Here is a 26,212-nt window from a genome sequence, read left to right on the forward strand (position 1 = left end):
CTACAGTGTTGCCTGACATCAAAGAGAATGATTTCTGGGTTTGAGAGTTTAGATCTTTGGCTAAAAACAAACACTAAATCTCTGTATGCTACATTCTGCTGTCGTCTCCTCTGAAGTCTCCTCACACCATCACTCCTCCTCTTCTCCTTGCTTTCTTATTCTCCTCCTCCCTTGAGCCATTTTAAATATCAGCAGCCTCCCTCCCCTTCCTTGAGCCCTTCTCTCCCTCTTTCTCCTCCTCCTCCTCCGACCACCACCACCACCGTCCTTCCTTCCTTCTCTCATCTTGCGCTCCTCTCTCACTTAAGTTCTGTTAGTTGTGCCGTTAAGTCCGCTAGAGTTTGTCTTTTGTCTCTCAAGATGTCCTGGACTCGAGTCTTCATCCTGTCTTTCATCACCATCCTCCTCATCCTCACCTGTGAGTACCTTATCTGGGTGGAAGGTATTTAGAGGATATAAAGTGGGTGTATGTGCTGGTATTTCTCAACATAAAAAGAAATATAGTTTTAATTGTGGTATATTCTGTTTTTCAGATTTCAACGTGAGTATCCGTCATTTATATGGTCTGAATTGGTGGCTATAGGAACCAGTTGTCAAAATAAATTCTGATTGCAGTAATAGCAAGTAACTAAGTACATTTACTCAAGTACTGCACCTACATTTCCATTTTTAAAGTAATACCTGAGAATTTCCATTTTATGTTATTTTTAGTTTTACTCTACTACAGATCACAGGAAAATATTGAACGTTTTATTTATACTCTTAAATAAAATAGATAATTAATTAGTTTTAGTTACTAGACACATTTTGCAGATTTAGATTCTTATGAAAAATGTTATCAACTAATTGATATTGTTTTTTGTAATGGACTGACCATCTGTCAATACACAAAGTCGTTCAAATCAGCCCAACCTTTATCAACAGATGTCAATGCTGACCCTCACTTTGTAATGATAACCCTACTTTTCTTGGCATAAGTATCACAATGTATCATGTTCATCTGAACTAGAATATCAATTTAATATTTTTCAAAATACACAGTTGTCTCAGTGGAGTATGTTGTGTTTGTTAGCGTAACACGAGTTAACATAGGGGAAACACATCTCAGTGCACAAGACAGTACTTTTACTTGTGTACTTTGTGTAAAATGTGGAGCATATGCTTATCAGTTTTGTTTGAGGCGAGCGCTTGCACATTTCACTTAAGCACTGAGTTTGTGCACTTCTGTCTGATTGTAGCATCACATGTGATATTTGATATTAAAGCAGTGTTTTCAGAGGTGAGACAGGCATGTAAGAAAAGTGTCTATCTGTTTGGCTAAAAAAGCCCAGGAAACATCTTTCTCTTACTCACAGAGTAAAACTAAAACCATAATTTCAGTTGGGGGCATCCAGCAGTCTTTCAGAAGCAAGCCATGATCTCGTAAGCTTGGTTTTCAATGTGAAATATGAGTCTGCATCACACACACACACACACACACACACACACACACACACACACACACACTGAGAATCCACAAGTTCTGACAACTGAAACTCAAGACAATTGGTGACACAGAGCAACACAAATCTCACAGTAGCTGTGCCAGACTACAGCACCGAGGTGGATGTGACAAATCTTTGCTGGTTCAAATGACTTTGTTCATGGGAGAGATTTGTAGTCACTGACCAAAGCTAAACTCTGTTCAGCACAAATTCTGTTTGGTAGAAGGTTATAGTTCTCTAAACTCTATTTAAAAGTCTAACAGCTTAGCAGCAACTATTTATGACCACAGTTATGAATTCATGATTCTTTCTTTTGCTTCCACTGTCTTTCTCAGTTCTGTCAGGCACCTGTTAGAGGCAGCTGCCTCACAAAACACTACTGATTCGGTCCGTCACAGTTTTAATGTAATATCCTACAGATCTATGCACAATTATAGTTGTGGGTATTTTATCTCATGCTGCTTTTTGCCACATCCATATTTTTAAAGGACAAATTGTGGTCCAGAGTGTTAAACTAATGTGGTGTGCAAATCTGTATTTTAGCCATGATTGACTTTTGCTTTTCCGAGACATTAATTAACTATTAACGTTAATTAGCTATGAGCAGAAGCTGCATCTATTTAATGATGTTTTAAGAGTCCCACAAATCATGTATTACTTGACAAAATAAAGAAAATGTCAGGATCTATCAATGTGCATTGTGACCGATTCTTTAGATACAGGGAGTTATAACTTATGATGCATGATTTAGTATAAACATTACATAATGTTTTTTTCCTTTTGACCTTAGTTTCCAGTTTGGTGGAAAGTGCAGCAGTTCAGGACATTTCAAAACCAGATGATCCGAAAGGTGACTCCTGTCCAAACCTTTAAAGCATTTCACACAACTTCTGCTTCCACCTTTACTTTTCTTATAACCTTCAACATCTGACCTCTTACTATTAGGAGCAGCTCAGCAAGTGTTCATTCCTGAGTCTGATGCTTCAAACTTCTTCAGACGCCGCAGCCGACGCTCGGTACGATACTATGCCGAGCGCCAAGGTGAGCTCTCCCACCATATGTTCTTTTACCCTCTGAGATCAAACCCAACATAAAGCTGCTTATTTTGAGCTATCAGCTTGCTGGATGTACTGTAGCTGGATGTCTCTGCTCAAAAGCTGATTCCTGCAATAAAGATGGTCTATGATTTCATCCTGTGGATGACTTTGGTGAAATGGTGGAAATAATTATGAAAGAATTACAATTTTTGAAAGTGAGGTCAGCACTTGACAGCAAACATTAATTCAACCAGCATTTCTTCTCAAGTTCTTTTTCATCTTAGTGAGGGAAGAGCTGTCCGTCATTTCTGTCTGCAGCAAACCTACAGGATTATGATTTAAGTGTTTGGTCTGTGGTTTTAAGGCTGGAGATGGGCCAATGTATTTATACACATTTGGTGTTATGTGAGGTTGATTTGCCACAGGTTTACCTAAATTGGTAGATGTGGCTAAATATGTCATGCTTGGCACTACACAGAGGACTTGTCTATGTGGGAATGTTGGTTTATTCATGTGTAGACGCTGAAAGTGTAAGTGACGGTTTAAGGGTTTGATTCCAAGCTGGGACTGCTCAAGAGAAAAACTCAGGAAGAGAGGAGCGGAAACTTAAGCAGGTGTTTTTCTATACAGTAGCAGCTCATAAATGTGAGTCTAAAAGAGACACACACACACATTCACATGCAGGCTGAGGGCTGCAGAAGGAGTCACAGGGTAGTATGGAGCTCTCCCTCATTCGGTTTCACAGTACAATAAGTTCATTCTTCCACCGTCTGCCTTGGTCTGATACACTATGCCAGCAAAACTCAATCAAAATAATCCTGCGCACAGATGGAAAGTGTTTCAGGACAACTTTGCAAACATGTCTTTATCATAACAATCAAATTTTTTGATACTACAAACAGATCCATGCAGTCCTTTAAAAAAGACAGAAGCATGGAAATGGTCCAACTTGCGTAATTTCACCTGATGTCATCTGATCAGATCTTTAACAGATCTTTTCCCTTAAGAATATTGTTGTTAATGCACCTCTTTTCTACTGATAAGACTTCCAGAGACTCTGTGTGCGGGTCATCTCACTACAGTCACCCATAAGAGAACTACACAGGGCCTTGGTTCTTGCTTCACATTCCTGGAAGAAGTTTGATTATCTCCCTTGTCAGCTGCATGAGAATGTCTGGGAGCAGATATGTGTCTGTGTGTGTCTGTGTGTGTGTGTGTTACAAAAGAGAACCTATTCAGTTGCTCAACATTTAAGTGGATTGATGGTGATGGATTTACACATGTACCTTTAAAGGCAGCACCTGCTTCATGTATGTGGCTGCATGCAGACAACACTGTTGTTGTAGCTCTTCAGAGAGTGAAGAGCTACAACAAAAATAGCTGTAAATATTTGGCAATTATCAAAGGACAGCTGTTTCCTAGAAATTGTTGGGCGTCTCATTACTTTACTTTTGCAGTAATTTCTGGATCAGAGATCAAGTAAAGTACTGGATGAGTGGACCAATGGAAAATGTGACCATTATTAGCACTACACAGGATGTCAGAGGACCTACAAAGCACAAACTGTTACCCCTCAGAAAACTGGGGCGAGGGGGGGGGAAGCAGAGCAAAACAGGCAGTTTTACATGTGTAGTTGTTGTGAGGGTGATGTAAGCAATATTCTCCAAGTATTTGGAGAGAAAATAAGTTTGCACAGTGGAATAAGTTTGGCATTTTACCCCAAAATGTTATGATGTAATCCGTGTGTTTATGAGCCATTTGTGATTCAAGTTAAAATGGGGGAATTATAGAAGCAGTAATATGTACATTGCATGGGTGGAGATGAGGGAGCAGGGTGGTGGGAGGTGCACAGGTTGGCACAGATTTCAACAGTAACAGAATATAACAGGGCCCAATGTTTTACCGTGATCATAATTGTAGTTCAGCATGTTAGTATGCTTTGCAATTCAGAAGCCAATATTGTGATGATGGTGAAGAACACCACGGTTTTCATCCTGAGAGTGAACTATAGTGACCCTAGGCTTAAAGCGCTCTATCAAAAATCATGACAAACCACAAATAACAACCTCAAGGTGGTGCTATACAGGAAGAGTCATGGGCTCACTCTAACCAGGTGCCTTCATCCACTGGGGACCTTGGATGTGGGCCATTCTAGTTCGGCTTAAAGTTGTGGACCAGCCAGTTTACAAGGCTGCTCTAAACCCCCACAGCTGATAATAAACCCGGTTCTCCATGGAGGGAACAGTAATGGCAGTACCTGCTTCCTCTATGGGTTTGCATGCAAATAACATTGTCGTGGTACCAGGTGACTCTTTTTCCCCCTTCTTCTATTTACAGCTGAACAGAGGTTGAGGATTTCGGCCAGCGAGCGGAGAAGGGAGTACAATGAGGAGCAAAGAAACAAGTATGAGAACTACGTTGAGGAGGATCGTGATGGTAAGGGCTGGGCGCTGGGACAAAATGAAATTAGGACAAAAGGTAAAAATTCGGAATAATTCGTCCCTAAGTTCCTCATGTCGCTCTTTCTAAAGTGTTAACATCATTATAGAATACCTGAAATTTACTTGAATCTCAGTTGTCACGAGAGAGCTCAGTAAAAACACAGTGAGACGAGCGAGAGTTTTAGTTTGTCTTTTGAATGAACCTCTCGGCACCACGAGTCTGTGGACCACAGCAGCGTGCCTGAGACTCCACACCAAATCAAAGCGTCAATTTGTGGTCGGCCCCAAGCTGACAATCTTCCCTGCGGTTGTCTGGCCAGTGTAATATAGTTGCAGTGACAGTTTCTAAACTAAGATCTGCTAACCATAAAGATGTGGCTATTTTTTTCTTTTATGTCGGATGCAAAGTGTTTTGGGTGGTTTGGGTGAATGAGTTGTTAAAGGAGAACAAAAAAGATCTCTAGCAGGTCACAGAACACAGAAACTGGGTCACTGGTCATATTTCATAACAGCATAAATGTCAAAACTCTTATTTTCCATATTTCTAGGTTGTTGCTGCTTGATAAGCACAAATACCTCTTGTTTTTTTTTTGTGTGTGGATAAAATTAGATGAGAGGGGAAAAAGTGGGTCACAACTTTTTTAGGATGGAAAACCAAAACAACATCCTAAAAGATGCACAGACGTCTTGAAGAGATGAGAAGAAGTGTGGTGTTTGATGATAATTCAGTTGACTTCTGAAATATGCTAAGTGGAAAGAGGAAATCGATCCTTTAAGCCACAGTCAGCAAGGGAGATCTTGTCAAGGGTGGAAATATTATTTTTGGGGATTGTGCAGCAACCAGCGGCGCAGGAAACAAAGAATGGACTGCGTTGAAATACTATGACTCAGTTCTGGATGCAAATGCATCCATCCTGCAGTGAGTTCAGAAATAGAAGTGGAAGAGAGACTAGACTGGCTTCTACAAACGCACAACGATCCAAAACAGTCAAAGTGAACCACTTTAAGAAACTTAAAGCTGAGGCTTTTAAAATGACTCTCACAGTCTCCCTGGGTTGAACTTGATTGAAAATATGTGGGTAGGTCTAAAAAAACATGCCCTGTGTGCAAAATATCTTAGAACTTAAATTGGTCTCCTGGACGAGTGGGTAGAAAATGTCTAAATTAAGAACAGAAAGAGTTTGAAGAGTTAGTTTGTGTGGTAAAGTAAGTGTGATATGCCCAGAATTGTTGTTTCTTTTTAGCTTTGCGGACTAAAAGTGCAAAACCAAATAAAAGAAAGGATAATTTTTATTGCCTGATTGCTGCAGTTGCTGTATGAATTTATTTTCATTTTAAAAAACCGACCAAATATGTACAGTAACTTGCCTGCTTAACTGATGGACCCTTTGCACATTATCCCTGTGGTCTCTTATTAAATAAAAAAAATATTTATCATTAAAAAAAATAATAATTTGCCTTTCTTGTGCACAGAACAAACAGAGAGATCAAGGGAGACGAACGAGCAGTTGCGAGAGTTTCACTACGACGGGCTCTATCCTCGCTACCACTGGTTCCACTGAGCGTGGTCTGCTGTGCCAAAGGCCTCTTGCTGAAGCACTGCCGATGACCTTCACTCCGTACCGAACATGATTCTGGACATTTTAAGATGTCTCCATGTCAAACTGTGCAGTTTTTGTTATTATAAGCTAAACTTTATACTCTATGGAAGCTATGTGTGTTTTGCATGCTTGTTATTACAGCTTTTTACATGTACATACAAGCTATACTTTATCTCAGCCTGGAGCATCAACAGCAATGCAGCCACCTCTTACTTTAACAACGGACTTGTTTTGCCAGTAGAGGAGTGTAGTTTTATTTTTGCTAAGTCAAAGTGACAAATAAAGAGGATTTTCCTGTACTGTACCTCACACTACTTGCACTGTCTGGTATGTGCAGTATTTCAAGGGAGGTGGGTGGTGTGAAATGAAAGAGAAGCTGAGGTGAACTGCAGAAGTCATCAGGCTGCAATGAATTCCACATGCCAGACTGGAAATATCAGACTCAAACTATGCAAAGAAGAGGCAAGAGGAGGAGGAGGAGGAGGAGGAGGAGGAGGGAGAGGAAAGAAAAGCAGCTAAGGTGATGGTGACCCTCAGAATCGCGTGCCGTGGAGCTCTCTGCTCGCTAATCACACATCATCAGATCCAGAAACTTTTCTCTCTACACTGTGATTCTACCTTTCCGGTTTCAGGCCATGTGGACTGGCTCCGAGACTTGAGCGGGTGCCACCTGGCCTCGGTATTTATCGCGCCAACACACGGAGCGTGTTAGTGGGCGTTTGTGTCCTGATATGAGAGACAGGTTCAGTCCCAATGAACCCAAATATCCAACAGCTAATGAGTTTCTTAAAAGGCAGCAATGTAAGAATTTGCTGTTTACTGATTTTTGTATAAAATAAACGTACGGCATCTTTAAACTTGGTTGAGTACCAGCATTTCCCAGAATACCTTTTACCAATCCAAACAGGAGAGGTATGAAAATGCTGCTATGATGAACATTTAATGGAAACATGCTTATTCCGCTGTGCTGACAAGCACATTCGTCAAAGTTTCCTCGAACCTGCTTCACATGATATGTGAGTGTAGAAACTTTATGCCTGCTCCTTTAATTTGAATCCCCATCCATCAGCACCACTTCAGAACAAATTCATTTTTACATTTCATCCAGCCAGAGAAAATTTATAAAAAGTTTGCAATTCATTATCCGGATTGTTTAAAGTTATTTACACCATGTCCTTATTGAAAGAGATTAATCAGACCTACGATACAGCAACCAGTCATACAATTTACAGCTTAAAGCAACTTGTTCCAAATATTTTCCAGTTGAAATATGTTCCGCAACTTAATGTGAGTAGCCACTGTTAAAGGCTGCTGTGATCACTGGCCTGATTTCAGCTTGACAGTTAAGTTTTCTAGCCTTCTTTTTTTAACACCTAAAAATATCTCTCAGTCTCATGCTACTACAAGCCTAATTTGGAAAAAGTGCAAGTGGTAGCTTTCAGGTTAATTTCGGTTGAAGAAGGTGTTTTGACCCCCCTCCCACTTTTGTGTTAGGTGCTTCACACTGAGTAGAAACGCAGGCATCTCACAGCAAATCATTACTTTAATCAGCTTATTCCCACCCTACCTACTATCATTTCAGACAATTCAATCTCCATAATCGACAAAACATCAAACTTTAAAACATAATTTATGTATAAAAAAAATGCTTCTAAAAACTTAAATTACAAAAAATAAAAACCTAAATACATGTTGTTCCCTCAACAACCTGTTTGCGGAAGTGAAGAAGACCTAGGCGCTGTCATTTCATGCCGTTGAGGAACTTGCCGTGCTCTTCTCCTCGAGGCAAGAGAAGCTCTCCTCCAATTTTTGGTCCAGTTTTCTCCTGCAATTAATCATAAAGAGCAACACAAGTTGTTTTTTTTCCACCCCAATAAAAAAATATTTAGTTCTGTTCAAATGAAAAATGAAAATCTGTGAATCACAGAAACATTGTACCTTCAGCATTCCATCACGCTCCCATTTAAACAGACCACAGTTACTGAAACAGTAGAATATTAGTTAATAACCCAGCTGAGGAGACCAGCCAAGATATAAAATCTCATCTTATGACTGCTGTTTAGTTTAGCATCCACTGCGTTGAATGAAAATAAATAAAGAAAATGGAACAGATTCTCAACATCACATATTATGACAATATTTTCACGGCCAGTAGTAAAACTTCTCAAAGCAATGGCAAAAAGACAACAGCAGCTGGAGAGACACACGGTGTCGTACCTGCAGTGTTTGTGCGGCAGTCTGTCCAGAGCAATGGCTCTCTGTCCACAGGGACATTTAAAAAAACGCTTGATGGCGTCATGCCACCGCAGATCGTGATTCTCCTCGACGCAGCGATCAGCCGGCTTGAAGTAGGTGTAACTACACTGGAAGCAGGGGAACGTGGAATATAATCTTTAAATTTTCTACTTTTACTAGTATTGACAGTCTATTACAACAGGCTACTAATCATCTCTGGTTTGACTCATGAATAATATACTGCATTGGTCACAGCTACTACCTTTTTACAAGTGACTGCACGGCACTTCATCTCTCTGATGCCTTTCATCTTCTCTTCCATCTGCTCCTTCTTCACGAGAGCATCAAAGTAGCGTTCCTGTAGCTGATACTCCGCCTGAGAGACAGCAGATTCGTATAAAAATGTCTTTAATTAACACACTTTTCTATGTTTTATGTGTCCAAACTAAGAACAAATCAAGCAACTCCGACTCCAAATAGGTGCGTGTGTAAGTGCTCCTTTTCTTACCGCCTGTAACACAACGTTGTGACGAGATTTAGCACTGAGAATCTTCTGAAACTCCTCTGATTGGATGTAGCGGAGTTGATCTCGTTTCTTCTTCTGGGCTGGTTCTTCTTCTTCATTACTGGATGATTCACCTGCACAGGGATTTGCATGTAAGTAATGATGTTGGGAAGACTTAAAAAGACAACACACACGAATGAATACAATTTTATTAGATGTAACAATATAAAGGGTATAAATGTACCATTTGGTGACGACAGATTCTTCTCCACCCGGGCAGTGATGTCAGTGCTGTTACTTCTCTTCCTCTTCACGGCGTTGGGGTCTTCTTTCTCCAGCCCCACCCCTTTGGCCTTCAGCTTCCTCAGGGCAGCCACTTTGGAGGCTGACAGCCCAAGAGTGCTAGGAGTAGGAACTGGAGGTGGGCTGTTCTCAAAGAAGAGGATGTCCTCACCCTCTGAGAAGCCTCGGCCCAGAGTGGGAGTATGGGGTGCTGTGGGGCTCTGGGTGGCCTTTGGGACCTTGGGTGCTGGTTTTGGGGACATAAGACAATGCCGGCCTGGTGAGGATGAGGATGACAATGACGACCCGGGTTTGGGTCCAGCTGTGTCCTGCAGCACTCTTTTTTGAATCTCGTCTGTCCTCCTGCGGCGGGTCTCCAGAAGCTCGCGCTGCTTCTGTTTCTGCTGCTTCAGCAGGTCTGAAGCTGAGATGGACTGAACTGGAGCTCCAGTGGCATCTTTGGACACTGAGGACAGACAGCAGGTTGATGAAAAGAAAAGACACAGTGAACTACAGTCCAGAGAAATTAATATTAGTGGATGAAACCCTGAACTGAACAAAGCTGTGAGTTGCCAAAACCTTTTCCAGGTGGTTTACCTGACTGGCTGCCTTTTGCCAAGTGCTTCTTCAGCTGCAAAGCTCCAGGAGTCGGCATTAACATCAGGTCCTTGAATTCATTTGAACAACCTGAGACTTCACCAGACTGCAGGGCTGAAACCCAACAAACAAAATAGTCAAATTAGATTCCATGCAGAACTTTATTGGATAAGTTAATAGTGACACATATATAAAACAATAAAAAACAATAAAAAAAAAACAAACAAAACAACTCAAGGTTCCCAGAATAAGGACAAGAGGTCTATTGGAATAAAATAAAGATATGTAACATTGAAAGATGATTAAAGTGTTTTATAGAAGGTTACAAAGCATAAATGATGTGTAAATATTTCAATGCAAACGCAAGACGTTTAAATACAAGACGTGGATGTTAGAGAAAGGAGCGGTTTTTACCGAGTCTCTTGGCCTGATTGACGAGCTGACCAGAGCCTCTGACAAACAGCTTGTCCAGAGTTTTCTGGACGGGCTTGTTCGGTTTGGACGCCGTTCTGCAACATAAGACACACGCACATCTCTTACTGAAAATGACAAGCAGCACAGACTCTGCCCAGTCTCACAATGGACTCCTGGCTTCGGAAGGTGCAGTTAGCACAAATTTATTTCAACACACAGACACACCATAAAAATGTAAACATCATTTCAGCCAGAATTCAGTCCAAATTGGACAGGGTTATGACCTCTGTATGGATGGCAGTTCGCCAGAGTCTACATATATATTCTGCAGAGGGTTCCACAATTACTGTACAAAGTAGATCAAGCTTTGTATGAGTTTCTCACAGTGAGGCAGCACAGGCAGCTGAGGACACACCGCCATAGTAGAAACCGTCCTGGCACAGCCGCTCTTTCAGGCTGCTGCCCTTCCCCTTCACCTTCACCTTGTTGGGGGCTTTCCCAGAATACGACGACTGCAGCTCGGCCCTCTTAGAGCTCATCTTCTTATACTGGGCCTTGACATGATACTGGCAGTACTGGCATTCATACTATAGACAAGGATCACAGACACAGTGGTGTAACAATCCCTGATAGAAATTCTGTTTCTCAACTATGGGTGATGTATTAAATTACAAGTGACCCACCATGTTAACAATTTGAGAGCAGGGGTCCCCGTTCTTCTTCATGGCTTTGCATGTGCCGTAGTCTTGAGCTTCACCCATCAGCAGCACCTTCTGCGGATGGTCCACTGTCAGGCTGACCTGCACATGTTTAACACAAGTTCATCACCACTAATTACGCTAGAAACAAAGACTAAATATCATCGAATATCATCGAATTTTGCTTCTGTTGCAAAATTCAGATTGCCATATTAAATATGAAATCCATTTGTAAAATATAAAAATAATGATCGATTAAAATACGAGTTATTTTGAGAACTATAATTAAAGCAAAACAGCAACTACCACATATATTTGTTCGACGTTCTCAACAGTCTGTGTTTTATATCAAGGAGACGTGAACAAAAACAAACAAACAAACAAAAACTGCAGGATTTAGAACAGCATTAAAAAACAACAACAACAAACGAGAACGACTGGAAATGACAGAGCATCAGTGACCGATTAAATCAAACAAATAATAGTCAGCTGAGTTAAAGACTGAAACAAAAAGTAACAACGCACATTGGAAATGATCACATTCCTCTTGAAGTTGAGACGAATCCCCATTCTGACTTCTTAGATTATGTGCTGTGAAATGTGTGTGAGGATGTGTGTGGCGTCCAGCTTTCTTCACCACTTCCCTATTTTAACATCTCAGTTTTTCATGCAGTGTTGACTCAAGCTGTCTTACTTGCCATTTTTCACCAAAACGCCCCATCTGTTTTTGGCTTTAATTGTCTGACACTTCTGTTGCCAAACCAGTCAAGGACAAAAGAAATCTAACAACGGAGTCAGTAAAACAAAAATTAAAAAGCGCACTTTTACCAAGACAGAAAAGTGTTCAATTCCAAGAGTAATGAGTTAACCACATGCAATTTCCTTTTGAGTTGTGACCTTGATCTGAGTATAGTGGTGAGCAGTGCTTTACCATTTCTCATTACAACCACCAGTGCTATTGAGCAAGCTCCCTAAAACACAACATGAAGGTAAAGATCTACTTTAGGAGATGATGTAAGGGTCTTGCCTTTTACAAAACTTCTCATATGAATGTGATATATATTACACGACTGCAACACCATTAAGGTGATGAGAGAAAAGTGCCACTCACCCCATCGTATCCATCTTTCTGCTTCATGGGGTTTGGGTTGAGGATTCCGATAACGGTGCCGGGTTCCGTCTTCCAGTGTTCTTTGTGAACTTCGCCAAACAGCAACAGAGACACAAACACTTCCAGGTTATGGAGGTCATTCAGTTTCCAGATGCTGAAGGTTTTGCCCTGCAGAGAGCAAATGTTCAGTCTGCTGTTTCTGTAACTTGCACATCACACAAATGACTAAACATGATGGGGAACTTTTAAAGTTACAAAAAAATCTAAGTAAAAAAGCCAAAGGCAAGAAATATTTAGAAATATTTATTACTTTACTGTTCTCAATCTGAAAAGAGAGATTTAAGCATAGACCTACACTGTTGTTGCTTTGCTGTGTGACCTTATTAACCAACACCGCGAATGTCACCCAGTCACAGTCCTCCAGTTTCTCCCGAGCCAGACACTCCGGCACCCGTGAGAGACGGATTAAACGGCGGTTGGCCATCTTGTGTTCCATCTCGGTGGAGGAAACCCTTGGTTTCCTAAAATGAGAAGAAAAAAACATCTGGATTTAGAATGAAAAAGCAAGATTTGTATGTGTCTTGACTTTAAAAAACAAAACAGAAGATAATTTCCGGATTCTGACCTGAGTCGCAGTCCTGAGTATTTCTCAATAGTCACGTCTTTAGGAAGAGGAGGAACAGAGTAAGCTTTTGACTGTCCTGAAGATACAGCTGGTGTATGTGACCGCAGAGGATTGGAAGTCATGCTGGTGCTCTCTATTGGTTGAAAGGAGCTGCCAATCTTTATCTCCACCAGCGGCCCTCTGTCTTCTGAGGACAAAGAAAGAAATTTAGATTTGTGACAACTGTTTAAGTAATTCTTGTTTTTGTGTGTGGGAGATCTAAGGTTACGTTATACCTGGTGATGTGCTGGTCTTTGGTTGGTGAGCTAACCTGGGTTTGCGTTTAAAGGACTCAGCATTGTTGAGCTGATTACCAAAGTCTGAGGACTCCTGGAGCTTCACACTTTCACCTCCAACTGGAGTGCAAGAAGACACTGATGTTGTCCAAACAAAGGAAAACAGGAACACGTGAAAAGTTTTCCTCGTGTATATGAACCGTATTTGCGGTGTCTTTCACATTTTGGACTTGATATGTTAAATAAAATCAATTTGTCAACCACTGTGGCTGGAGAGCAACTAAATATTCACCTGCTCGTACATTGGTCTTCTCTGTGGATTTAGACCTACACTGTTTGGTCACTTTGGAGATCGGCTGCTGGGTAGGTGCTGGTTTAGGCGTTACGGGTTTAGTACCTACTGAGCCCTTTGCTGTCCTGACTGGAGTGGAGGATGAGGTTGAAACCTTCTGGCTCACCTCCAGCTGCTGCTGTAACCTCCTCATTTGTTCCTGCATCCGCCTAAGCTCCTCTGAAGAAGAAACACATAGGGCTCCGATGGTGAGCACAGACTCGACATTTAACTGAGCTAAATTACATTCTAAATCAACATAAATATCCTAAGGACAAACCTTGCAAATCCTCTTTGGACTTGTTCAGACTCTCAGTAGCTTCTTCCCCACTTGCTTTTTCTTTAACACATCTATCTTCATTTTCAATATCATCCACATCTCCAAAGAGATCTGCCACAATATCCTCTCTCTCCACATTTCTCCCTTCCCCCTCGAGTCCCTCTTTGTACTCTTCCTCCTCGTCAGTGTCATCATCAAACAGGCCATCCAAATCCTCTGCTTGCTCCTGACTTTCCTGTTCTTCTTCGATGCCCTCGTTCTCAGCCAGCAGCGCTGTCAAAATGTCCAGATCATCTTCACCTGTATACGGAAGACATAATACGCACTTACATCTGGACGCATACATAAAGTTTTACTCACGTTTTAAAACTTATGATACTTACCGTCCATTGCAGTTAGAGGTAGTGCTGAAGTCAGGTGGCCTGGTTAATACAAAAAGGTAGATAATACATTTACATTGCAAATGGGTAAAGAAAACGCTAATTAAAGTACACATGCTGCATTTAATGCCTGAATCTTGTCTAGAAAAATGTTTCGATTCAACACAGTCCTAGGATTTAAGTGTAGAAATCGGGCAATAAATGTGAAGAAGCTTGGGAAGGCAAATACTAGTATCTTCTTGCACTAATAACTACATTATGTTCATTAGTTAGGATTTATTCATTAAGTATTACATTATATTAGAATACATTACAATTGACCATAGTTAAGGAGCTGCCTATTTAATTGAGCAATTATTGATGAATTTATTTTTTATCAGTGGTATTCTCTGAAATTTTTACTTTACTGGTGTGAGTAAGTTAAATTACTTAGTGTCGGTTACGTTAAAACTTCATTATCCGTGTATTGTTCTGAAAGCACAGCACACACTGACTAATAGATTCTGCAAAGACGTTTCCCTGTATTAAAGGACCTCATCCACTGTATATACTGTGAATTACCCTGCTCTGCAAACCATATTTAGTTAGTTTATTTTAAGTAAATAATGGAAAATACTGGATTCAGGTTCATAAGGCAAATCGGTCTAAAGCAGGGCCTGGTTCAGCGGGTGTCCATTTAAACTGGCGTTATAAACAATCACCAAATGTCTAAACTTCAACATTATATGATTTGACGTTTGTTTTTTCGGTTGATATAAAAAAATTAATGCAAATCAAACGTTTTATAATAAACTACACGCTAACTGGCCATTGATATTTTTACTCAGACGATATCTTTAGTGGAACATTCAACTTACTCAAGATTCAAGTGTTAGCGTTGTGTTCTTCGCAAACTCTAATAAAACTCGGGAGGACTTCACAACCACATCTAACCCGTAAATATGTTTCTTATTTTCCAATAGTTAACTCTGCGCGTAACTATGTACAATTCATCTCGTTATATTGGACAAAACGACACATTAAACACGTATTAAGCGCTTCATAACCCGCGACCAGACCGGGAGAAACTCTAAACTGGCGCTAAACGCAGGACCCTTGTATGATGTCGACATTCCAATAGGTGCCCATGTATTTGCCTTACTCAAACAGATGCTTCTGTGTCTTAGACTGGCCCTGAAGCCAAAATGTATGAAAAATCTTAGTTTGCAGTATAAAATATTATTGCTTTAAATATGTATTTAATCTCGAAAATTTTTGCTAACATTGATTTTGTTTTGCAACTCTTGTCAATGGAGAATTGGGGAGCCTTAAAGGTGTGGCTACCAATCGGAGGGCCTGGAACTCGGAAATGTTTTTAGCCGTGTTTTAGCTTATACGGGAAGCTACTACTATGTCGAGGCTAAGTGCAATAAAGCCTGCTTGTTTGGAATAACACATTTCGTCCCCCGTTGAACCCTAACCACAGGGTTAACTGCGCTGTTACAGCCTTTAAACTTCTGTGACCAAACGTACTTAATGACTGGAGATCAGTTGCGCTGCTGACTCTCGAAGGACCACCACGAAGCGCAAGGCGGTGACTGACGAAGGCAGCCAAAGAAGGTTGGCAGCTACTTTTTTGTACAAAAGAAAGTGAACTATAACACTTTGTCCCTGCAGTAAAAAGCATGCAGCAAAACAGTTAAGGCACAATAGTAGTATTTTTGTATTCACACTTAATAAATTACGAAAAGCATCATATGATGTTGTCGGTTTATGCTCTACAGCCATCGTGAGTATCTTCAGTGGACAGCATCCTTCCAAGCCCACAAAAAATAAATACATAAAAGCAAGTATGTTTTAGTGTGGTGGCATGAAATTACTCATTAATTATGTGGCAAACTGGTTTGTTTCATTACAGGATGGAAAAAGACGACAAAGATCCAGTTCTTGGTGTTATTAAGTGGGAAGATTTTCTACAAGACTACAGCAAAGATAAAAATTACATTCATGGCTATGTGACAGATGAGACAAGTGTTGAGAGTGTGCTGGAGCTATACAGACGAGCTACCAAAGCAACATTCTTCACTCGCAGGTCTTCTTCCTTTCAGTTTGATCCACTTAAGTGCAAGAACAGGAAGTTCTATACTCGCTCATTTGTTTTCTGCAGATCTATCAGTCCATGCATCAGCAGTGACGGAGTGCCTTTCATGTATGGGGGAATGAAGACACTCGAATGCCAGTATGGACCTAAAAGGGATCATGGGAAAAAGAGTGATAGTAAAACTGCAACTTCCACAGTTTCAAGTGAAGCATCTTCAGGATCAAATAAAAAGTCCAAACAAAGACTCTCCACAGTAGAATCAAGAAAAAAAGGGTGTCAAGCAAAGATATCAGTTTGGCACATATGCAGATTTCCTGAGTATGTTGTAACAGCAAAGAAATGTGTGACAATTTGGCAAACCAAAGCTAAAGAGAGACTGCTGCAAGACATAGAAGTGGGGAAGGAAGTAATTGTAGAAAACCGATTTTACATCAGCTTGCCGCTGCAGAAAGCCCACACCAGTCATATCCCATGTGGCCAGCTGGATGAAGTACATTCTGTCCATCCACAGGTCATTCGATGGATAGACGAGCTCGTGGCAGATGGTGTCACCACCATCAGAGAAGTGCAGGCCCTCCTGAAATACTACGTTCAAACAAGAATGTCGGACATTGTTGCTCCCGATGAGCAAGACAGGGCGTATTATCCAACGCTTAAAGACATAGCTAATCACATCTACAAATCAAAAATGAAACAGCGGATCATGAAGTTGGACCTAGAGACATTTGGCAAAGAAGAAGTACATTCAACAGGTGGAGAGAGTGAAATAGCAGGAAACAGCCATGTTGACACTACTCCATCACCTCTTCCAGTCCTGCAGCTAAATGAGCTAGAGAGCAATTCTGAAGTTATAATACCAATACAAGAGGTGAGTGTCATCTGGATAAGCTTTTGAGTGGTTTTGATTTGCATTTAAGCTATAAAGTTGTAAAGATGCTTAGAGTGAACCTCTGAATGTTTATTACATACAGGTACCAAGTTGTGCAGAGGGATCTGCTCACAGGGAGCGAAAAGAGCTTCACAAGGAGCTAAATTCTATAAGAAGATTGTCCAATAAATGCACAGATGCAGCTAAACTAGCTGAACTGAAAGCTGGCATCGCTGCTCTCCATGAAAAATTTAGGAACTCTGTAAAAGAACAACTGTTGTCTGCAGGCACACAAGCGACAAAGCGTCAAAAACAAGACACCGGCGCTCCCGTCTGTCCCTTGAAGACATTACGAAGGTACAATCAAGACCACGTGTACTGAAAGGCGCTTTAAATATCCGTTGGTGCACGGGTTACATGCACGGATTTGTGTGTTAGACTTAAACTTTTATTATGTATGCCTTGAACAAAGGGCGGCTGTAGCTCATCCATGGCTGTGGTTCGATTCCCGGCCCCTCCTGGCTATGTGTTGAAATGTCCCTGGCCAAGACACTGTACGCCAAGTTTCCCCCATGGATGGGGGCCACCGCCATCTGTGCGTGAATGGTTGAATGAGAAGCAACATTGTAAAGCGCTTTGGATAAAAGCACTATATAAACAGCCATTTACCAAACAAGATAGAACGTCTTAACTTTATGTAGCTAATTTTCAGACGGAACCACGCTCGTCCTTTCCCTATTTCCAGTGGCTTGATAAGAAAGCAGTGTCAGTCATCTTATCCTGTAAATAGGCAAAGTGCATTTCCCATAATGTCAAGATATTGTTTTAATCAAAATGACTTAATATTTATGTTAAAGCATCTGTGTGTAGAGTTATTTTCCACGTGATTATTGCAAGATTTCCTAGTTACTCTCATGGAGTATTTTTTGGTTTGGGGAATATTGAGATAATCCTGGTAAAAATTACGGGTGAGTCCAAGTCAGCCACGTCTATGGTCAGGTTAGATTTAGGTTAAATTATTATTTTATAAAATATTGTTGCTAACGTAAACACTATTTAAATGTTTCAGGATGTGTTGAGTCCGAGGTGAGTTAAAAAAAACAAAAAACAAATTCACAAATAACTTTATTTTTATTCACAGAATTACGAAATGAAATCAGAAGGCCTTTATATTTTACAATACAGAATCAGGGTATTGGAGCCTGTTGTACATACACTTCCAAAGACTACTGATGAATATATTTTAATATATTAATGTTCTAATTGCCAGGTATCATGTGCAGAGTAAAAATAAAATATAACTTCATATTAAAGTGCCTACATGGTGCATACTCCTTTTCACACCAACACCAACACCAAAGAGAACAATTATGAGCTAAAATACTCTTTCAAGCAAAAAGAAATATATAAAGATTTTTATTTCAATTTTTAAAAAAGCCTTCGGCAGCCAACTTGCTAATAAACAAAGGCTTAACTTTGGTTGGGTATTTAATGTGTGCATAACAGGCAGCCAGCCAAACGGAAATCTTACTGTGAGTGTTTGTGCATGTTCTGTTTTGTTGTTCCTGATTTGTCTAGAAGAATTATATCTTCACCTTGTTTTCCAGTCAACACAGCAAAAAAAAAAAAAAAAGATTATGTACCAAATGACGTAGGTCCAAAACCATCAAGATCCTTTTTTTTTTCAATGCAATAATCAAATGTACTACAACCTATAGTAGTGATGACATGTAACCTGTTGATAAAGCTTTCAAATTAATCTATTTATATCTGCCAAATGCAAATTGTTCCCATCCTTCAGTGAATGTAACTGCTATTGTCAGGGATCAGTAGAGTGTTTTCACACGGTTCTGGGAAGAAGTGCAGGTCAAAGCAGAGGAAGACTCAGATTAAGCTGTTTTTGGAGATGCTTAGAATGATGGAGGTCTAGTTGATACAGTCCATAATGTGGATCTGCAAAGAGTCCAGGTCCGGCAGTATCTCATTGCACTTTGGACAGGCGTGTTCCGGAATGTTTCCCTGATGCTGCCAGTCAGTACCTAAGAGTCAGAGATGAAACAACCTGAACATGCTGGAGAAGTTTCATTTACACTGAACACTGATCCTTAAATCAGCCAGCACCTCCTCTGAACAATGTACCATCAATAACATTTTAAATGATTTCTGCTTGATTAGGTTGACATTTAGATTAGACAACATTTTGCAGCATTTTAATTTATTATAATGCGATAATGAACAACAGAGTGTAGCAGTGTAGCACAGTAGAACAAGGAGAGGGAGAGCTGGGTGAAGCACAGTGGATTGATTTTGAGTTTCATGCTAGTGTCAGCTTAAGGAGCATATATTCACTTTAAAGTTGCACTTAAAAATATTTTTATATGAATACTGTGTCATGTAATTATAAGCAAAGTGAAAGCTGTCACGAGTAATAACTCCACAGCGATGCTCATTGGAGCCTTTTCGCTTCATTGAGCATGTTTTCTTTGGTTTGGTTTTGGTTTTACGGTCTGCTGCTTTTGTTCAGTGTGCTGTAAATTCAGTTACACGATTGACTAAAGCCACTGTATCACTGTACACTACCTGTCCAGCACCAAACAGAAGACAGAGTTAGTAACTAGCCAGTGAACATAATACAGCACTTAGCTGCTATAGAGGCAGAATTTCAGGAACTGGTGGAATCAAGCTATGAGAGTGAATGAATGATGATTTGGTTTGATGGCTAAAAACACAATTCAGCAATTAAATCATAGCATGGCTCTGTATGTGCTAGTGTTCAACACATCCAATTGGTAAAGTCAGAATATAATCATTTTGTGGTTAAATCAGTCAGATGAAGGACATGGGACAGGCACACAATTTGGGAGTATGGTCAACCTGTAAGGCCTAACTCAGGGCAACAAATCAATCTTTACCTCTTCCAACCAGAGCTGTACCCGCTCCATGTGGACTTCCTCCAAGTGACACATGTCTCCTCTGCATGTCATTGAGTGACCGACTGTGGAGAGAGACATGGGAAATGGATGCATTAGAGAAGGGCACAGGTTTAAAACTGGATCAAAGCCCTTTATGGGTTCTGCTTCTACCAAGTCAGGACACTGCACAAATGTAAGCCCCTTTTATGACTTCTTAATCCCCTGCATTCCTGTCGCCAATGTTTGATTCCGTACCGGCCCAGGGAGTCCATTTCGTCCTGCAGCTGGGAATTCTGCTTCTTTACAAACTCCAGCTGGGCAGCCAGACGCTCCCGCTCTTCATGGAGTTTCTCCCTTGCTGCCCGCTCTGCGTAGAAGTCTGAGGAATAGACTTCTGCCTGCACAGAGAATATATGGTGTTGATCCATAAACCTGATAGAGCCACTCTGTTGTCAAGTTCTGGTATTTTGTGTCCCACTGACCTGAGCTTTAAACACAGATATAGTCTCCAGCTCCTTCTCCTTCTGGAAGATCTCCTGCTTCATCTCGTCAATCTTGTTCTGCTTTGCAGCCAGGGCTTGTTCAGCAACAGTCAGCCTCTCCTGTAGCTCATCCACCACCTCCTTTTGCACCAGCTGAGACTGCGGGATCAGAGGGCAAAGGTCAAACATCTCTGATGGCAATTTTTCAACAGTTTACATTATTATTAATGCATTAAGTTGGTGCTAAAAATCAGTACATGTCCTCACTGTATTACTCAGATTTACCTCTCTCTTCTTCTTCTCCTCTTTGAGCTCATTATAGTCTTCAAACAGCTTGGTGTAAGCATCTTTCAGCTGGGCCAGTGTGTTCCTGTAAGGGGTAGTAACCTATGACTCAATATGTGTCTCAAGGCAGATAAAAAAGGGAATTTCCCATGCAAATAAGGGTCACTGGTGCAAGTCGTAACGATTGTCAAAAGGCAATTCAAATGCATCCTGTTGAAGTTACTTTTAATAAAAAGCAGCTGAACTTTAAACATATGTCCTGTAAATGTCTTATGTGTGCCCTCTGACCTGTCCTCTCCTGCCTTCTTGTGTTCTATCTGGTTCTGGGCTTGCATGCTTTCCAGCTGCAGCTTCACCCGGTCGTTCTCAGCCTGAACGGCTTGTTTCTCCACCAGCTGAGCTTTCAGTGTGGCGACATCCTGCTCCACCTCCCGACATCTACACAGAGCAAAAATGAGAAAATAATGTGTTATTAACCAACCAAAACCAAGTAAAAAGACATTAGATAACAAAGGAAGCATTTGCATTTGATTTGGTTTTGGGATCCAGAGCTACTTTTAATAGTGCAGCATTAGAAGAGATAACAGTGGACACATTACTGGTGCACGTGTTACACAGACGTGCATTATTTTTGTGAGCTTCTATACTCAATACTTTGGAATCTAAATGGTTGAGGCCAACCTGTCCTGCAGGTTCTTCTTCATGCCCTCTGCTTCATCCAGCTTACTCTGGGCTTGCTGTAGCTCCTTGAACAGTGTCATCATCTGTGACTTGAGATTCTCCACTTCTGATGCTGCCTGAAATATTTGCATAATGAGACACAAACACTGCTCTGAGGAGCCAGTTCATATATATATAGCTTTCTTTCCAGTAAACTGTTCTGGAAGATGAGCAACAAAAACACACTAGAGTGACATTGAGACGGTGCAATTGCTTCATTTGACAATAACTTTAGAAGTACACATTCTCTACTACTATTAAATACTACAAATACTACCTTTATTACTGTGTAATAAATACCTTATCCTCCTTGATCTCTGTAGGTTCTGGCTCTGCTGTCTGTGTTGACTCATCTATAATGCTCTTCCTCTCTTCCAGCTTTCTAATTCTGTTGGGCACAGTGACACATTTTAAGGTGAGCTTAAATAAAAACCCCTTAAATGAAAAAAAAAAACAAATTACATTCTACGGAGGAACCCTATAAAAGTTGGGACCTTTTCTAACCTGCAATAAAACCTCTGGACCTTCATTTATCTGACAGAAGTACAAAGAAAAGATTTTCAGTTTTTCCACTGACCAAGATCAAGGGCTTTGGGCTTGTCCCTTCAGGGGTCACCACAGCTGATTTGGCAAGTGTTTTCACAACGCTCCCGTTTTCAGCCTAACTCGGGACCAGTACCACTGTCGCCCTTGGTGGCGGGGTGTTTCCACTGACCTACTTCATTGTATTTTGCTTTCATAATCAGATTTGAGTTTGATGTCTGCACACACTCAAAAAAAGATTTGACAAAGTTTATAAAATACTAAATAAAACCATGTAGGGATGATTCCAAAATTAGCAGGTTAACTGGTAACAGGTGAGGGTCTCCTAATAAATAAAGCCTCCACCAAAAGCTCAGTCCTTGCAACCAAAGACGAGTCATGGCTCAGCACTTTGTGCCAGGCCTTTGTGAGAAAATGGTCATAAACAATATTTCAAAGAAGAAAGAAATTTAGGTCTTTAACCATCTATAGTTCATGATTTTGTGTAAATAGTTCTGGGACTCTGGGAAAAACTCTGTGCATAACGACCAAGTGCAGAAACCACTGCTAAAGTGGGCTTTGTCCTTCTAACTCTCAGGCAGCATTGCATGAGAAACCATCATGCTACTGTGAGCTACATGAGCTCAAAAGTACATACGAAAACCACTGTCACCAAACGCTAAATTCACTTATACTTACAAAAAACATCCACATGAACACGGATAATCTTTTCTTGCACTTTTGCCAGTTAAAAATCTAAAGTTCGCAGTGGGCATTAAGTGGCAGCCACCTACCTGGCAGCAGAAACCTGCAGCTCTGCCTGCAGCCGCTCCACCTGCTGCATCTCGTTCCTCAGTGACTGTAGAAGCTGGCTGACTGTCGCCTCCTCATTGTCCATCCGGGACGTCGTCATACTCAGCTCTGGATGTCTGCTGCGCTCCATACCACACGCATTGCTCTCACTGTTGACACCTCCATCCTGAAGAGGAAAACAGAGGAGACCAAACACCTCAGTTCACATAAAAATCACAGAATGAAAGATCTAATGTGAAATTTACTTTCACGTAGCACAAATAGCAACTTCAGATCTTATTATGTGCTATCCAAAATAGAACTGCTAAATACTTCCTTGTATGGTGGATTTCATTCAAATTCAACTGATTAGACATTGCCCTGCTTCAAATTTTTCCCTCACCGAGACCTTGATGATCTCTATGAATGAGTCATCATGAGAGTCCTGCTCCGCCTTCAGCTGTAGTTCAGAGTTCATGGCCACCAGGTCGTTCTTCTCTGCCTGCAGGCGAGCAACCTGAGCACGCAGGGCTTCCAGCTCTGCACTCTGATTTGATGATGTTGCCTGAAGATGAAACCTCATGTTAGCAACACATATTTTCATGTAATGTTTATCTGGGATAATTGTTCGGTTATGGTGCAGTTTGACAGGCGCTTCAGAACATACAGTCACACAGGCTCTCACCTGCCCAGGAGCTCCTCCCGCCTTCCGCGCCTCCTCCAGTCTCTTTTTTAGCTCCTGGTTTTGAAGGGTCAGGGTCTGCAAACAGCTCTGGGCCTCCTCCAGCCGGATCTCTAGAAAGCCCCGCTCCTCTCGCTGCTTCTCCCTCCACGCAGACAACCCTTCAAAACGGTCCTTCATCATGAGGTTGGTCTGACGCAGGGCCTCTGGGAGAAAGAGAAAGAGACAGAGAACATGACTAAATACTATTTACCAGTCAAGTCATTTCTGTACATTTCTGTATATAATATGCCAATGATAGGCCAACTGCCCTCTCCATCTGTCACATTACAACTCTGAAACTCCACGCTGACACAGGACGTTAGAAACACGTTATCCACCGACGTTTGACCCTACACAGTGTGATAAGTCCTGATAAGTGTACTCAGGAGGACTGGAGCAGAGTCATGGTAAGCAACAAATGAAAATTTTCATTCCTAACTCTCTCCTCTGACTACATGCCCACTCTCACCTTTCAGGTCCCGGTTCTCCTGGATGAGGATGTTCATATGATGCAGAGTTTCCTCCAGTGTGCCAGACTGAGCGGGAGAGCGAGAGATGTCACCATTCATCACGGGGCCACCAGACGCCATAATGCTTAAAGGAAGACTATGTAAAGCGGATTGTTTAATTGGAACACTGGATTTAAAACGGTTTTAAATGGGATTTATTTATTACACACATTTAAAGTACAATGCCCGCATGTAGTTATCATATATTCGGGGTTCTAAACAGATTGACTCCAAATTTGTAATTCATATCATTTTCATTTGGCATGCTTTGATGGCAAGGTTTAAGGAACACAAAACTAAAACAGTAACTGTAGACTTTCACGCAACATCCATTATGAGAACAGCTCCATGCTGAATCACTACATGACTCAGTGCCTCAGCCTGAATCAGCAGGTCACATGATGAATGAATAACTTGAAGATAATACAGACACTGTGCTGGGCGAAGTTACTGTTAAGTTATTTCACACCTCACTTTAAGGAGACTCTACTAATGTGATAACCTATATTTCCTAATCGTGTAAAAACTACAGGAAGTAATGAGAATGTTTCGTTTTTTGTCGTTTCTATCGCTGGAATTGTATTTTCACTTTCTGCAGATGGGCCTGTCCAGTGTGCGATTCTTGGTAAACACTGAAAACTTCCCACTAACGTTGTTAACTCCCGCAACGCGGATAAGGACTTATCTGTAACTGCGTCACATCAAACATTTAACAAGTTTAAAGGGATTTGACTCACCTGCTGTCGGTTCAAATCTAAACACGGACTGGGCGTTCAGTCCCAAAAACAAAAAACAAAAAAGCACGGAGAGAGGCAAAGTGCGTCGAGCAACCTTGATGCTTCGGCTTCGTGGTGACGTCAGGTAAAACAGACACTGAGCATTTCCGGTGGCTGTTTACAAAATAAAAGGACACTTTGACAATTGCCGTGCTTAGGTCTAGAAAGAGTGCAAAACAAATTAGCACTAGCATATGAGAATAATCCTTAGAAACAAATTGTATAATCCCTTTAAAAAATATAAAAGAAGGTATAAAATGTATAAAAGGTAGTCATAATAATAATAATAATAAACATTAGGATATAATTACTGTGAATGCTCCATCATTCATTCATTTAATGATTCACAATACTTTTCAACTTGTCAACTTATCAACTTGTGGTTTATTAAATTAACATCTAACATTGTCAACTATAATAGAGGAAAATAACTATCAACAAAAATTGCAAATTCAAAAGCTAAATTAATAAAATCCTATCATCAAGATACAACCCCGAATGCAATGATTTGCAAAGGTCAAAACTGGATGCGTGTGACCTTTGGGCCCTCAGGCAAAACTGCATTAAAAACAGGTATGATTCTCTACTGGACATCACTGCATGGGCTCAGGAACACTTCCAGAAATCACTGTCTGTGAACACAGTTCACTGTGCAATGCACAGTTAAAGCTGTAAAAGTTAAAGCTGTATCATGCAAAGAAGAAACCATATGTGAACACAATCCAGAAACGCAGCTGTGTTCTCTGGGCCAAAGCTCATTTAAAATTATCTGAGGCAAAATGGAAAACTGTTGTGTGGTCAGATGAATCAAAATGTGAAATATCTTTTGGAAACCATGGACACCGTGTCCTGTGGACTAAAGAGGAGAGGGACCATCCATCTGACAGTTCAAAAGCCTCTATCTCTGATAGTATGGGGAGGCATTAGTGCCTGTGATGTGAGCAGCTTACACATCAGGAAAGACGCCATCGATGCTGAAAAGTACATCGAGGTTTTGGAGCAACATATGCTCCCATCCACACAACATCTCTTTCAGCAAGACAACGCTAAACCACATCACAACAGCATGGCTTCACAGGAAAAGAGTCCCGGTGCTGAACTGGCCTGCCTGCAGTCCAGACCTTTCACCAATAGAAAACATTTGGTGCATCATAAAATGAAAAATTTGCAAACAAAGACTGTTGAGCAGCTAGAATCCTGGATCAGACAAGAATGGGACAACATTCCTCTCCTAAAACTGCAGCAA

General features: G+C 40.9%; 4 protein-coding genes across 6 annotated transcripts; 2 read left to right on the plus strand and 2 right to left on the minus strand.

The window, feature by feature from the left end:
• The first annotated feature begins 225 nt into the window (after positions 1-225).
• Positions 226-6,867, plus strand: ucmaa (upper zone of growth plate and cartilage matrix associated a). The gene is made up of 5 exons (XM_067489634.1): positions 226-418; positions 2,275-2,334; positions 2,430-2,525; positions 4,859-4,957; positions 6,436-6,867. The coding sequence occupies exons 1-5, from the start codon at positions 361-363 to the stop codon at positions 6,522-6,524; spliced, it is 402 nt and encodes a 133-aa protein (XP_067345735.1). The 5' UTR covers positions 226-360; the 3' UTR covers positions 6,525-6,867.
• A 1,221-nt stretch (positions 6,868-8,088) lies between these two features.
• mcm10 (minichromosome maintenance 10 replication initiation factor) lies at positions 8,089-15,379 on the minus strand. 2 transcript variants are annotated; one of them, XM_067489628.1, is made up of 18 exons: positions 15,154-15,379; positions 14,300-14,338; positions 13,917-14,216; positions 13,598-13,816; positions 13,306-13,443; positions 13,031-13,214; positions 12,761-12,926; positions 12,406-12,573; positions 11,280-11,396; positions 10,981-11,183; positions 10,597-10,691; positions 10,183-10,296; positions 9,548-10,051; positions 9,307-9,437; positions 9,061-9,174; positions 8,781-8,926; positions 8,502-8,544; positions 8,089-8,388 (listed from the first exon to the last, which is right to left on the minus strand). In XM_067489628.1, exons 2-18 carry the CDS (start codon positions 14,304-14,306, stop codon positions 8,305-8,307), a joined length of 2,733 nt encoding a protein of 910 aa, XP_067345729.1. In that variant the 5' UTR covers positions 14,307-14,338; positions 15,154-15,379; the 3' UTR covers positions 8,089-8,304. The 2 variants fall into 2 exon arrangements, with proteins under 2 accessions (XP_067345729.1, XP_067345728.1); XM_067489627.1 differs by having other exon boundaries at positions 13,031-13,217; positions 15,154-15,378.
• Positions 15,380-15,604: 225 nt separating this feature from the next.
• Positions 15,605-18,920, plus strand: LOC137106414 (calcium-responsive transcription factor-like). The gene is made up of 3 exons (XM_067489632.1): positions 15,605-15,895; positions 16,194-17,244; positions 17,348-18,920. Exons 2-3 carry the CDS (start codon positions 16,195-16,197, stop codon positions 17,624-17,626), a joined length of 1,329 nt encoding a protein of 442 aa, XP_067345733.1. The 5' UTR covers positions 15,605-15,895; position 16,194; the 3' UTR covers positions 17,627-18,920.
• optn (optineurin) lies at positions 18,357-25,078 on the minus strand. 2 transcript variants are annotated; one of them, XM_067489630.1, is made up of 13 exons: positions 24,928-25,078; positions 24,151-24,287; positions 23,643-23,845; positions 23,361-23,522; positions 22,960-23,144; positions 21,944-22,031; positions 21,605-21,720; positions 21,212-21,361; positions 20,924-21,008; positions 20,639-20,797; positions 20,412-20,554; positions 20,157-20,239; positions 18,357-19,283 (listed from the first exon to the last, which is right to left on the minus strand). In XM_067489630.1, exons 2-13 carry the CDS (start codon positions 24,269-24,271, stop codon positions 19,171-19,173), a joined length of 1,608 nt encoding a protein of 535 aa, XP_067345731.1. In that variant the 5' UTR covers positions 24,272-24,287; positions 24,928-25,078; the 3' UTR covers positions 18,357-19,170. The 2 variants fall into 2 exon arrangements, with proteins under 2 accessions (XP_067345731.1, XP_067345732.1); XM_067489631.1 differs by having other exon boundaries at positions 24,151-24,217; positions 24,928-25,065.
• Positions 25,079-26,212: the final 1,134 nt, after the last annotated feature.

This window comes from Channa argus, chromosome 21 (assembly GCF_033026475.1).
Source record: "Channa argus isolate prfri chromosome 21, Channa argus male v1.0, whole genome shotgun sequence".
NCBI lineage: Eukaryota > Metazoa > Chordata > Actinopteri > Anabantiformes > Channidae > Channa > Channa argus.